Source organism: Rhincodon typus, chromosome 1 (assembly GCF_021869965.1).
Source record: "Rhincodon typus isolate 14 chromosome 1, sRhiTyp1.1, whole genome shotgun sequence".
Lineage (NCBI taxonomy): Eukaryota > Metazoa > Chordata > Chondrichthyes > Orectolobiformes > Rhincodontidae > Rhincodon > Rhincodon typus.
The window spans coordinates 56,677,149-56,688,968 of record NC_063332.1 but is presented as its reverse complement, the minus strand read 5'-3'; the positions used below and the strand labels follow the sequence as shown (position 1 = coordinate 56,688,968).

The 11,820-nt window shown below is 42.3% G+C and overlaps 1 protein-coding gene across 1 annotated transcript in view; it reads right to left on the bottom strand.

Moving 5' to 3' along the window:
- The window catches only part of LOC109914406 (poly (ADP-ribose) polymerase family, member 8), a 41,138-nt gene extending 31,666 nt beyond the window's left edge, over positions 1–9,472 (bottom strand). The window contains exons 1-2 of the mRNA XM_048595955.1: positions 9,425–9,472; positions 6,936–7,028 (exon numbers count right to left, since the gene is read on the bottom strand). Coding sequence (XP_048451912.1) covers positions 6,936–7,028; positions 9,425–9,472 — 141 coding nt within the window. The remainder of the gene's footprint in view (positions 1–6,935; positions 7,029–9,424) is intronic.
- Between the last annotated feature and the right edge of the window lie 2,348 nt (positions 9,473–11,820).

Here is an 11,820-nt window from a genome sequence, read left to right as displayed (position 1 = left end):
TGTACAGTGTAAGCTCTAAGTGGTTTGCTGTGCCCAAAAGCAGTGTGCATCCAGATTTCTGAAGAGGCTCTACAGCAGAACCACCAACTCCAGAAATGATCCCAATTGTCTGTAATCACAAATAGCTATTAGTAATTTCAACACGGAGCATTATTTGCTCAGTTCAGCTCAGCTGATAGAGCTTTTACTTCTGTGGCAAATATTTCTTGCTCAGTCCTGGGGTTCTTAGTGCCATACCTCTAAGCTAGGAGGCCTGGGTTCAAGTCCTACCTGCTCCAGAGGTGTGTATTAACATCCATCAAAAAGGCTGATTAGAAAATATCTGTATCTGTTGCCTTAAGTCCCACTTCACACTTCCAGCACATAATCTTACTTGACACTTCACCTCAATGTGGAGAAGTTCTGGCTTGCCAGAGAAGATATATTACAATTCAGGCCACATCCTCACTCAATTAGTTTAAGCAACGACTGATTAAGTGTTGTCATCTCATTGTTAATGTCTAGGCCTCTTGTTGTTTTTGCCCACGTGTTCCCAGCATAGAAAGTAGGTCAGAGATGGGATTACAACCTAATTATTTCAATTCTCAGCTCCATGCTCCCAATTGAATAAAGGAAAATTCTAAAGGAAAGCCTCCCAGCTCGGCGAACATACCAACATCTACCACCAGCAATCTTCACTCAAACCCTAAAAATTCTGTACTGAGACACCAGTCACTAAATAAAGCCTTGGGTGCGAGTTATCTTTTTTCACACATTTTGTGGAAGTTTATCTTTAAGCCTGCTGGATCAAGTGCCAATCTGGCACAGATGCCTCACCTTGCCTGAAGCGGCAGCTATTTGCTGCAGTGAGGACAGCAATCAGCAAAAAATGCCAATGAGTTTTTTCAGGGAGCAGGTCTTGAGGTGGAAAGGGGCGATCAGGGTGTCAGAAGTAAGGTCTATGGTTGGCTTTCAGTGGCTAACCCCTGTCCCCATCTGTGTACCCAACTGCCTCTGGTGTAGGGCAAACGGATGCCACTGTTTCCCAGTTGGGACAGCAGTCACTTTTCTCACCTGCTGGCAAGGCACTTCATTGGGTGTCTAGTGGATTCACACACTTTACAGATCTTTAATTGCTCATGTAAGGACTTTAATTGATGGCAGTTTGGGGATGGTGAATTTGGAGCTTCCCACCCTGAACTTAATTGCTGAGGTGACAGGATCGCCTTGGTTCCAATTTGCCTGGTTATCTGCCCTTCCCGTTTCATTTCTTCTCATTTCTAGGTAGAGGAAAATCCCATTTACGAGAGATGCTAATAACTAGGGACATTTCTGAAAGACCAGTTACAGGTATGTAAGAGCATATTAATTCATAATATATGTGATGTAGTTTCTCCAAATTTCAAACTAAGTTTTATTGGTGGTTAATAGTTAAAAAACAAAAAAAATGTAACGGTGATTTGGTGGTGGGAAAGTCATTCAGTTGTGTGTGATTACACTTCCGGATATTAAAAAAAATTAGTTTTATTACAAATTTTGTGCTACTTAGGGATGTTACTGCTAGACAGTAAAACAAGTTGACATTCAAAGGCATTACTATCTCTGAATCCCCTAGTATCAATATCCCAGGAGTTACCTTTGCTCAGAAACATTGGGGCTACAAGAGCAAGTTAGAGGTTAGGAATCCTGCAGCAATAATTCACTTCCTGACTCCTGAAAGCCTGTCCATCATCTACAAGAGACAAGTCAGGAGTGCGATGGAATAATCCCCACTTGCCTATATAAATGCAGCTCCAACAACATTCAAGATACCTGACACCATCCACAAATTCACTCTGCTACTGATGCTCAGTAGCAGCAATGTGTTCCATTGACAAAATGCAATACAGAAATTCTCCTCGGATCCTTAGACAACACCTTCTATACCCACCTCCACATAGAAGGACATACGTGGGAACACTACCACCCACAAGTTCACCTCCAAGCTACTCACTAGCTTGACTTGGAAATATATTGCTGCTCCTCCAATGTTGTTGGGTCAAACTCCTGGAACACCCTCCATAATGGCACTGTAGGTCTATCTACAGCAACAGACTGCAGATGTTTAATAAGACAGCCCACCTTCTCAAGGGCAACTTGGACGGGCAATAAATGCTGCCCAAACCAGAGATGCCCACATTTCATGATTGAATAATCATAACTTAAAACAGTTGCATTTCAGGCTCTGAATCAACATCAAAAATTCATTAGTCAGTTAGAGTGGCGTAGAATTTCTCTGGACATTCTTCCATTTTTCTGGGAAATGCTGTACCAAGAGCAGGTTTGGGCCCTTAACAGTCATTGATTATAGCCAAATTCAAGGCTGGATTTTAATAAGTAATTTATTCTGCAATTCAAAATGACACCCAAGTGTGGTGACATTGTACACTTTTCATTATACCGAGTGAAGTACCGAGCACAAGTGACAATAATAACTAAACCTAACAGTCCCATGGAGGAGATACAAATGTGTTTTTACTGCAATGGGATATTCTCAGTGACAGGAAATTAAGCAGCATGGTTCCCCATTAATCAGAGACAGGCAGCCAACTAAATAATTAACCAACTAGTTATTGACTACTTTGTGCTAGGGGTTTATCCTTCATGGCCATTCCATAACCCATGCAGGTGACCCCAGCACCACTGGCCACCCCTACAGCTGTGGTTCCGTGATTGGGTTTGTTTCATATTTCTAGCATCCATCGTATTCTGCGTTCTATTGCATGAAATTACAGTCCATAAGGGATGTTTGTTTGTATTGAAAAAATAGGGATCACTTAATAAGTGTTAGGGTGTGTCTGGATACATGGGAAAGACATTTGAATCCAAGGTAATGGGTGTGTTTATTGTCCATTCAGTGGCAGAATCCACTGAAAAGCCCTGAACTTTTCCTAACCTGCTAGCTGAAATGAAGTAAATTTAGTTGGTTCAATTTACACACTGCTGAAGTTTTCAGTGTATTTGAAGCAACCGTCATAAACACTTCACAGAAACGTTTTTTTTTCTTCCTACTATTCATTCATGAGATTTTGGCTTTTCTGGCTTGTATGAGAGGTGACTTGATAGAGGTGTACAAACTGATCAGAGGTATAGACAGAGTGGACAGCCAGAGACTTTTTCCTAGGGTGGAGGTAGCTATTACGAGGGGGCGTGGTTTTAAAGTGAGTGGAGGTAGATATAGGGGAGACGTCAGAGGTAGCTTCTTTACTCGGAGAGTGGTCGGGGCGTGGAATGCATTGCCAGAGAGGGTAGTGGAGTCGGTCTCATTAGGGGCATTTAAGCGGCTATTAGATAGGCATATGGATGATATTATAAGGTAGGGGTGGAGGTTAGATAGACCTTAGGATTAGGGTAAAAGTTTGGCACAACATTGTGGGCCGAAGGGCCTGTACTGTGCTATACTGTTCTATGTTCTATGTATAGTGTTATTGCCCAACCCTAGTTGCCTTGAACGTAATGCCACTAAACCTTAAGGGATGATGATTTGATTCTCTCTTGTTAGAGATGGTCATTGCCTGGCACTTGTGTGTTGTGAAGGTTATGTGCCACTTTTGTCAGCCCAAACCTGGATATTGTCCAGGTCTTGCTGTATTCAGACATGATCAATTTCAGTACTTTTCCATCACAAATGGTGTTGAACATTGTGCAGTCATCATTGGGTATCGTACTTTTGGCCTTATGATGGAGGGAAAATCATTGGTGAAGCAGCTGAAGATGGCTGTGCTGTTAGTTATCTGCCTGAGGAACTCCTGGATGCACGTCCTGGATCTGAGATGACGGATGTTTTTTTCGTTCAATCATGGGATGAAAGCATCGCTGGCTGGTCCAGCATTTATTGCCCATCCCTAATTGCCCAGTATTTAGTTAAGAGTCAGTCACATTGCTGTGAGTCTGGAGTCACATGTAGGCCAGACCAGGTAAGGATGGCAGATTCCTTCACCAAAGGACATTAGTAAACCAGAAGGGCTTTTCCTAACAATCGGCAATGGATTCATGGTCATCATTAGACTTGTAATCCCAGATTTTTATTGAATTCACATTCTACAATCTGCTGTGGTGGAATGATGACCTCCAACAACCACAACCATCTTCCTTTGTGCCAAGTATGGCAAACCAGTGGAGAATTTCCCCCCCAATTCCCATTTACTTATGCTAGAGCCCCATGATGCCACACTCAGGTTAAATGTGAACTGGAAGTCAAGGGCAGTCACTCTCACTTCTCCTCTTGAGTTCAGCTCTTTTTTCCAAGTTTGAACCAAGGCTTAAAAAGGATCAAGACGTATGTGGCCCTGACTGAACCCAAAATGCGCATCAGTGAATGTTAAATGTGTTAATAGTACTGGGATTTGGTTAAATTGCAGAAATGATCTACACAGGAGGCCATTTCACCTATTCTGACCACAAAACAGCTATCCTAAATCCACTTTCCAGCTCTTGGTCTGCAGCTTTATAGATTACACTACAAGTTCGTATCCAAATATTACTAAGATAAAAAGTATACAAAGTTACCAGTTTCTTACCAAAGACTCTGTAGTGACAGTGACAGCCCTTGACAGCAAGGCTGCATTTGACTGAGTGTGGTATTAAGGAGCCCTAGCAAAGCTGGAATCAATGCCATCGGGGCAAACTCTCTGCTAGGGCAGCACAGTGGCTAAGTGGTTAGCACTGCTGCCTCACATTGCCAGGGACCTGGGTTTGAATCCAGCCTCGGGTGACTGTGTAGAGTTTGCATGTTCTGCCCACGTCAGCGTGGGTTTCCTCTGAGTTCTCCGGTTTCCTCCAACAGTCCAAAGATGTGCAGGTTAGGTGGACTGGCCATGTTGAGTTGTCCATAGTACTCAAGGATAAGCAGGCTAAGTGAGTTAGTCATGGGTTAGGGTTGGATCTGGGTCTGGGTTGGTGCTGACTTGATAAGTCAAATGGCCTTTTTCTACACTGTAGGGATCTTATGATTCTATGGTTGGAGTCATGCCTGGCATGAAGGAAGATAGTTTGGTTATTGGAGGTCAGTCATCTCTGCAGGAGTTCCTCAGGGTCAACCATCTTCAGCCTCTTCATCAATGACTTTCCCTCTATCATAAGATCAGAAGTGGGGATGTTCACTGAAAATTGCACAATGTTCAGCACCATTCACAACTCATCAGATACTGAAACAGTCTATGTTCAAATGCAACAAAAGCTGGACAATATCCAGGCTTAGGCTGACAAGTGGCAAGTAACATTAATGCCATACAAATGCCAGGCTATGACAATCTCCAATGTAACCACCACTGTTGATATTCAATGGTGTTACCATCACTGAATCCCCCACAATCAACATCCTAAAGGTTGCCATTGAAATCAGAAACTCAACCATTCCAGCCACATAAACACAGTGGCTACAAGAGCAGGTCAGAGGCTAGGAATACTATGGTGAGTAATTCATCTCCTGATTCTCCAAAGCCTGTCCATCATCTACACTGGCAGCAAGAAGGGTGGGGGAATCCAAAACTACAGGGCATAGGTTTAAGGTGAGAGGAGAAAGATTTAAAAGGGATCTCAGGGTAACTTTGTCACGCAGAGGGTAGTGAATATATGGAATGAGCTGCTAGAGGAAATCATGGAGGCTGATACAATTACAACATTTAAAAGGGTCTGGATTGGTATATGAATAGGAAGGGTTTAGAAGGATTTGGGTCCAATGCTGGCAAATCGGACTAGGTCAGATTGGGATGTCTGGTTGGTGCAGATGAGTTGGGCCGAAGAGTCTGTTTCTGTGCTGTATGACTTTATGACTCTAATAAAACAAAACAAAGTATTACTTACACAGAGAACAACTGCTTACTTCCGAAGTGTGGAGGGATTTAGGTACTCTGGTGCATGTGTCATAAGAAGTTAATATTCACCGACAGCCTGTAATCGAGCAGGCTACTGGGATCCCAGTCTTTATTATGAGTGCACTTAAACATAAAAGTAATAATTTTGTGCTTCAGTTATACAGGGAATTGATGGGACCACATTATGAATACTGTGTGCAGTTTTGGCCTCCTTATTTCAAGAAGGATGTAAATGAATTACAAGTGGTTCAGAGGAGATTTACGTGATTCATACCAAGGATGAGTGGGTTGTTTTCTGAGGATAGGTTGGACAGGGGGAGGGTTGTTTTCACTGGAATTTAGAAGAGTGAGGAGTGAGTCGATTCAAATGTATAAGATCCTGAATGTTCTGGACAAAGGTGGTCATGGAAACGATGTTTCCTCTAATGGGTGAGTCCAGAACTAGGGGGCACTGTTTTATAATTAGGATTTGCCCTTTCAGGATGGAGTTGAGGAGAAATTGTTCTTTCACAGGGTTGTGCAATTTAGGAACTCTGCCTCAGAAGGCAGTGGAGGCAATGTCGTTGAATATTTTAAATACAGAGATGCATAGATTCTGGTTAAGCAGAGGAAGCAAGGATTGTGGCAGTAGTTGGCAATTTGGAATTTGAAACAAATGGAGCAGCCGTGATCTTATTGAATGGCAGAGCAGGTTCAAGGGGCTAAGTGAGCTATTTCTGCTCCTATTTTTATTGTTTATATATTCGCAGTCTATACATTTCAGTCTCATACTAGAGCACGTGCTTACAAATTAGAGCATTAAATATGTCCACTGAAGTACTTTTGTATTACTGCTCTCATTTTAATTGTGTAGTAGGCATGGTTAGAAGCTAAAGAAATACTGGATTCTAAAATTAAAACAAAACAAACTTGATACCTAAAAAAATTAGACAAATTTTAAAATAATTTGATTTTTTTGCCTTGATTGGATTTAAATTAGGTTGCAGCGGGAAAAGAAGTGATCAAATGTCCTATGCCACCCAATTCTCCCCTGACAACATGGTTATTGTAATCATCAATCACTTCAAACTGTAAAGATCTGGCTATTTAACATTTATGTACCTGTGCCCCTGTTGCAATTTCATCTGCAGCTTCATTCATTACACCCAAAGTCTGGAATGCAAATACGCACAGCTCCCGCTCGCATACTGTTGGCTGTAATAAATAAAACAGCATAAGTAATGTATAAATAAAATTTGAAAACATCACAAAGAGTATAAACACATAGAACTTTGAGAGTAATGACAAATGACATAATCGGACTAAATCAAATCTACTTTTCCCAGGGTCCTCGTGTAAATACAAGGGAGGTGATTGCTCTGCAGTGGTAGTGTCCCTGCCTTTAAGTCAGAAGGTCTGGGTTCAGATTCTGCCTGCTACAGGATGTGCAATAACATATACAAGTAGTTGCTTAAAGCTAATTATAAATAAAAGTAAATGCTTCTTTTAAGGAGCATTTAAATATCAATTAGTTTAATTAATTTGTTTCAGTTGCTCAAAAAAGTAGAAATAAGCTTATTTTGTTCAAATTTTCAGGAGTCTTCTCATGCCCATTTTATGAGGACATAAGCATTGTGCAGTCCAGCACTCCAGTAAGGATTGGACTGACATGAGGTAGACTTTTCCTAGCCTGGTCAGGGGGAGGTGGGGTAATGTTTGGAGGTGAGCATGCCAGGATGTGGAATGGCTCTCTGATATATTCCCACCACTGGGGATGTTTCCCAGATGCAGACATGGAGACTGACTGGCTGTTTGCTGAATGGAAGCAGGCACCCAATTAGAGGCAATTTAATGATGTAGTAGCTTTGCTGGCAGCACAAAAATCCTCATAGAAAAACAGATGTGACTGAGTTACTACAGTCCCAGGCGGGGGGTGGTGTGGGTGGGGGGGTGTGGCGTGTGTGGTGGTCACAGATAGGGGAGGTCAGCCCCAGAGACCACAAAGAGCCATCTGGTGGATTTTCATTCCAATCCAGAAGAGATACGAGCAGGATTAGGCCATTCGATCCATTGAGTCTGCTCCATAATTCAATCATGGCTGATATATTTCTCAACCCCATTCTCTTGCCTTCTCCCCATAGCCAACAATCCCCTAACCAATCAAGAACCTATCTATCTCTGTCCTAAATACATTCAATGACTTGGTCTCCACATCCCACTACAGCAATAAGTTCCACAGATTAACCACCCTCTGGCTGAAGAAATTCCTCCTCATCTCCATTCTAAAGGGTCATTCCTTCACTCTGAGGCTGTGCCCACAAGTCCTTGTCTTTCCTACTAGTGGAAACATCTTCTTCGTGTCCACTCTATCTAGGCCTCTCAGTATTCTGTAAGTTTCAATGATGTGCCCCCTCATCCTTCTAAACTCCATTGAACATAGTGCAGAGTTCTCAACTGCTCCTCATATGACAAGCCCTTCATCTCTGGGATCTTTTTGTAAACCTCCTCTGGACTCCCTCCAAGGTCAGCACATCCTTCTTTAAATATGGGGCCTAAAACTACTCACAATATTCCAAATGCAGTCTGACCAGAGCCTCAGTAGTGCATCTCTGCTCTTGTATTCTAGTCGTCTTGAAATTAATGCAAACATTGCGTTTGCCTTCCTAACAGCCAACTGAACCTGCGTGTTAACTTTAACAGAATCCTGAACTAGGACTCTCAAGTCCTCTTCTGCTTCGGATTTCTGAAGCCTTTCCCATTTAGAAAATAGTCTATGCTTCTAAACTACTACCAAAGTGCATAACCTCACACTTTCCCACATTGTATTCCATCTGCCACTTCTTTATCCACTATCCAAGTCCTGCTGCAGCCTGCCCGCTTCCTCAACACTACCTGTGCCTCCAGCTATCTTTGTATCATCTGCAAAATTAGCAACAATGCCCTTGGTTCCTTTCTCCAGATTGTTAATGAATAATGTGAATGTCCCAACATGACCCCTGTGGAACTCCACTGGTCACCGGCTGCATCCTGAAAATGACCCCTTTATCCCCGCTGTCTGCATTATGCCAGTTAGCTAATTCTCTCTCCATGCCAATACTTTGCCCCTAACACTATGGGCTCTTATTTTATTTAGCAGCCTCCTGTGCAGCACCTTTCCTTCTGGAAATCCAAATAGATCATGTCCACTGGCTCTCCTTTGTCTAACTTGCTCATTAGCTCCTCGAAGAATTCTAACAAATTTGTCAGGCATGACCTCCCCTTGATGAAACCGTACTAACTCAACCCTATTTTACCAAATATATCAACTATGGTCAAATGGTGGAGCAGACCCGAAAGGCTGAATGACCAATTTCTGCTCCTATGTCTTATAGTCTAATCACTCTGAAACTTTGTAGTGAGAAAGCAAGGAGGAAGAGCAACAAAGGGGTTGGGAGGAGGGGGAAGTTGACGAATCAGATGTAGTCACGATATCTGTAGATACAAATGTGCCTAACCAGGAATGCACGAGTGTGATCACTGATACAGCCACATACAGCTGATCTAAGGCAGTGCTTGCATCTAATGCACCAGTTGTCAACACTGTGGTCATTCCCAGCACAAAGCAGTCCTACAGTTAACAACACATCCTTCTCACTGATGCCTATTGGTCTTCTGCTCATCTTGCCTTACAATTTCCCTCAAAGATGAAGGCCACTTTGTAGGCAGTAAGCAATAATAGGGATGATGGACAATGAAGCTATGAAATAAAATTTGTGGTGTATAAATGTTGACAATAAAGGTGACAATATATCAATTTTAAACAACCTAGTTTAAACACAATGCACTTCTCTTCCTTTTCCTCTAATTCATAAATGAAGAAATCCCTGTGGCTTCAGCAGAGTTCCACAGGTTTCTTCCTCCTGTCCACACTAACATTGTTGAATTGATGTGAAATCCCAGCTGATTCACTGATGTCCTTTAGGTAAATAAACCTGCTATTCTTAGCCTAAGAGTCTAGAGCCTTATCAACACGGTTCACTTTTTACTTCCCTTTGTAGTGGCCTAGCAAGTCATTTAATGCATTAAAACTGCCTGTTTGCTGCAGATCTTCAAGGCGAAGCTTCATTGTCATCTTCCCTAGGCGACTACGGACAGGTAACGACACCAACACACAATGATTATAGAAACCCTACAATGGGGAAACAGGCTATTCAGCCCAATAGGTCCATAGTGCCCCTCTGAACAGCATCCCGCCCAGATCCATCCCCCTACCCTTTCCCTGTGACCCTGCATTTCCCATGTCTAATCCACCTAACTTACAGACCCTTGGACACTATGGGCAATTTAGCTTGGCTAATCCATGTAATCTGCACATCTTTGGACTGTGAGAGGAAACCGGAGCTCCTGGAGGAAACCCACGCAGACACAGAGAGGACGTGCAAACTCCACACAGACAGTCGCCTGAGGGTGGGATCGAACCTGGGTGCCTGGCACAGTGAGGCAGCAGTGCTAACCACTGAGCCATCATGACACCACAAAAGTGAAATATGGCCCTGCCCTGAACTACAAACAGTGTGAGGGAATCTGTGGTGTTGTAAATGGAGCATATGGAAGTAAATTCCACTCATTTTCTGCATACAGTTCCAACTGAGTCTAGATTTGTATGATAGACAGGGGTGGGTTCAGATGTACATCAAAGTTTTCCTGATTCATTGTAAAAAGTGGAAGTTAGATTTCATAATATTTGCATAGTTAGCTAATTTTCATTTGATAAATTATATCACCAATGTCTCTCCCAAATAACAGCTTTACCTCAGAAATATCTACCTATTCAAACAGGTGTGTTGCAAAACAGACATGTAAAAGCTCAACAGCATTACATGTAATACCAGAAGTATCCAGCAGTTGGCAGCATTAGCAAATTAACGACAATGGTTCCACAATATACACAACTGTCAAGAAGATATACGACTTTAAATATCACATTTTAGTTTCGGCGGCTGCTTTTGCATATTAAGTATTTATTAAAAAATAGACTTTGCAGACTCTAAGTTGGCTGCCAGATCTTTTTTGCCATTCTAACTTTGAGTTTTAGAATCATAGAGTACAGAAGAGACCTTTTGGCCCATCGATTCTGCATCGACAAAAAACTACTCTAAATCTACACGTGTCCGACTTTCGAGCTCTCAGCCCACAGCCTTGTCAAGTCTCTGGAAGTTTACAGCATGAATTACAAAAGGGACACGTCTAGATGCTCCTGGGACTTTCACACTTTCTAATATCAAGGATTACTTTCAGATTAATGGGAACACTTTTCAAATATTAACACAATACTTGTCAAACACAAGAAAACACAAAAAGATCAGCCATGATCTTACTGAATGGCAGGGTGGTCTCGAGGGGGGCAGATGACCTACTCCTGCTCCTATTTCTTAGAAACTCCACTGACATCTTCATTGGAACAGAATGCAAATCTACCTTGTGAAGGAACAAACAGGTACATTTTTTTTTAATTCATTCATAGGACGAGGGCATTGCTGGCTCAGTAGCATTTATTGCCCATCCCTAATTGCCCAGAGTCAATCACATTGCTGTGGGTCTGGTGTCACATGTAGGCCTGACCAGGTAAGGATGGCAATTTCCTTCCCTAAAGGACATAAGTGAACTAAATGGGTTTTTCCTGACAATTGATTCATGGTCATCATTAGATTGTTAATTCCAGATATTTATTGAATGCAAACTCTACCATCTGCCATCTGCCATGGCAGGATTTGAACCTAGGTCCCCACAACACTATCTGGGTCTATGGAATAACAATCCAGCAACAATACCACTTGGCCATCACTTCCCCTCAGGTGAGGAGTGGGAATGCAATGGTTGTCAAATGGGGTTCTGGCTATATAAATGCTGCTACCAACCCCTCTTTCTATGATTTTAAAATTAAATGCTCTTTTAATTTATTCACGTGAGATGTGGGTATTGCTGCCTTGCCAGCATTTATTGCTCATCCCTCGTTGCCCTTCAGAAG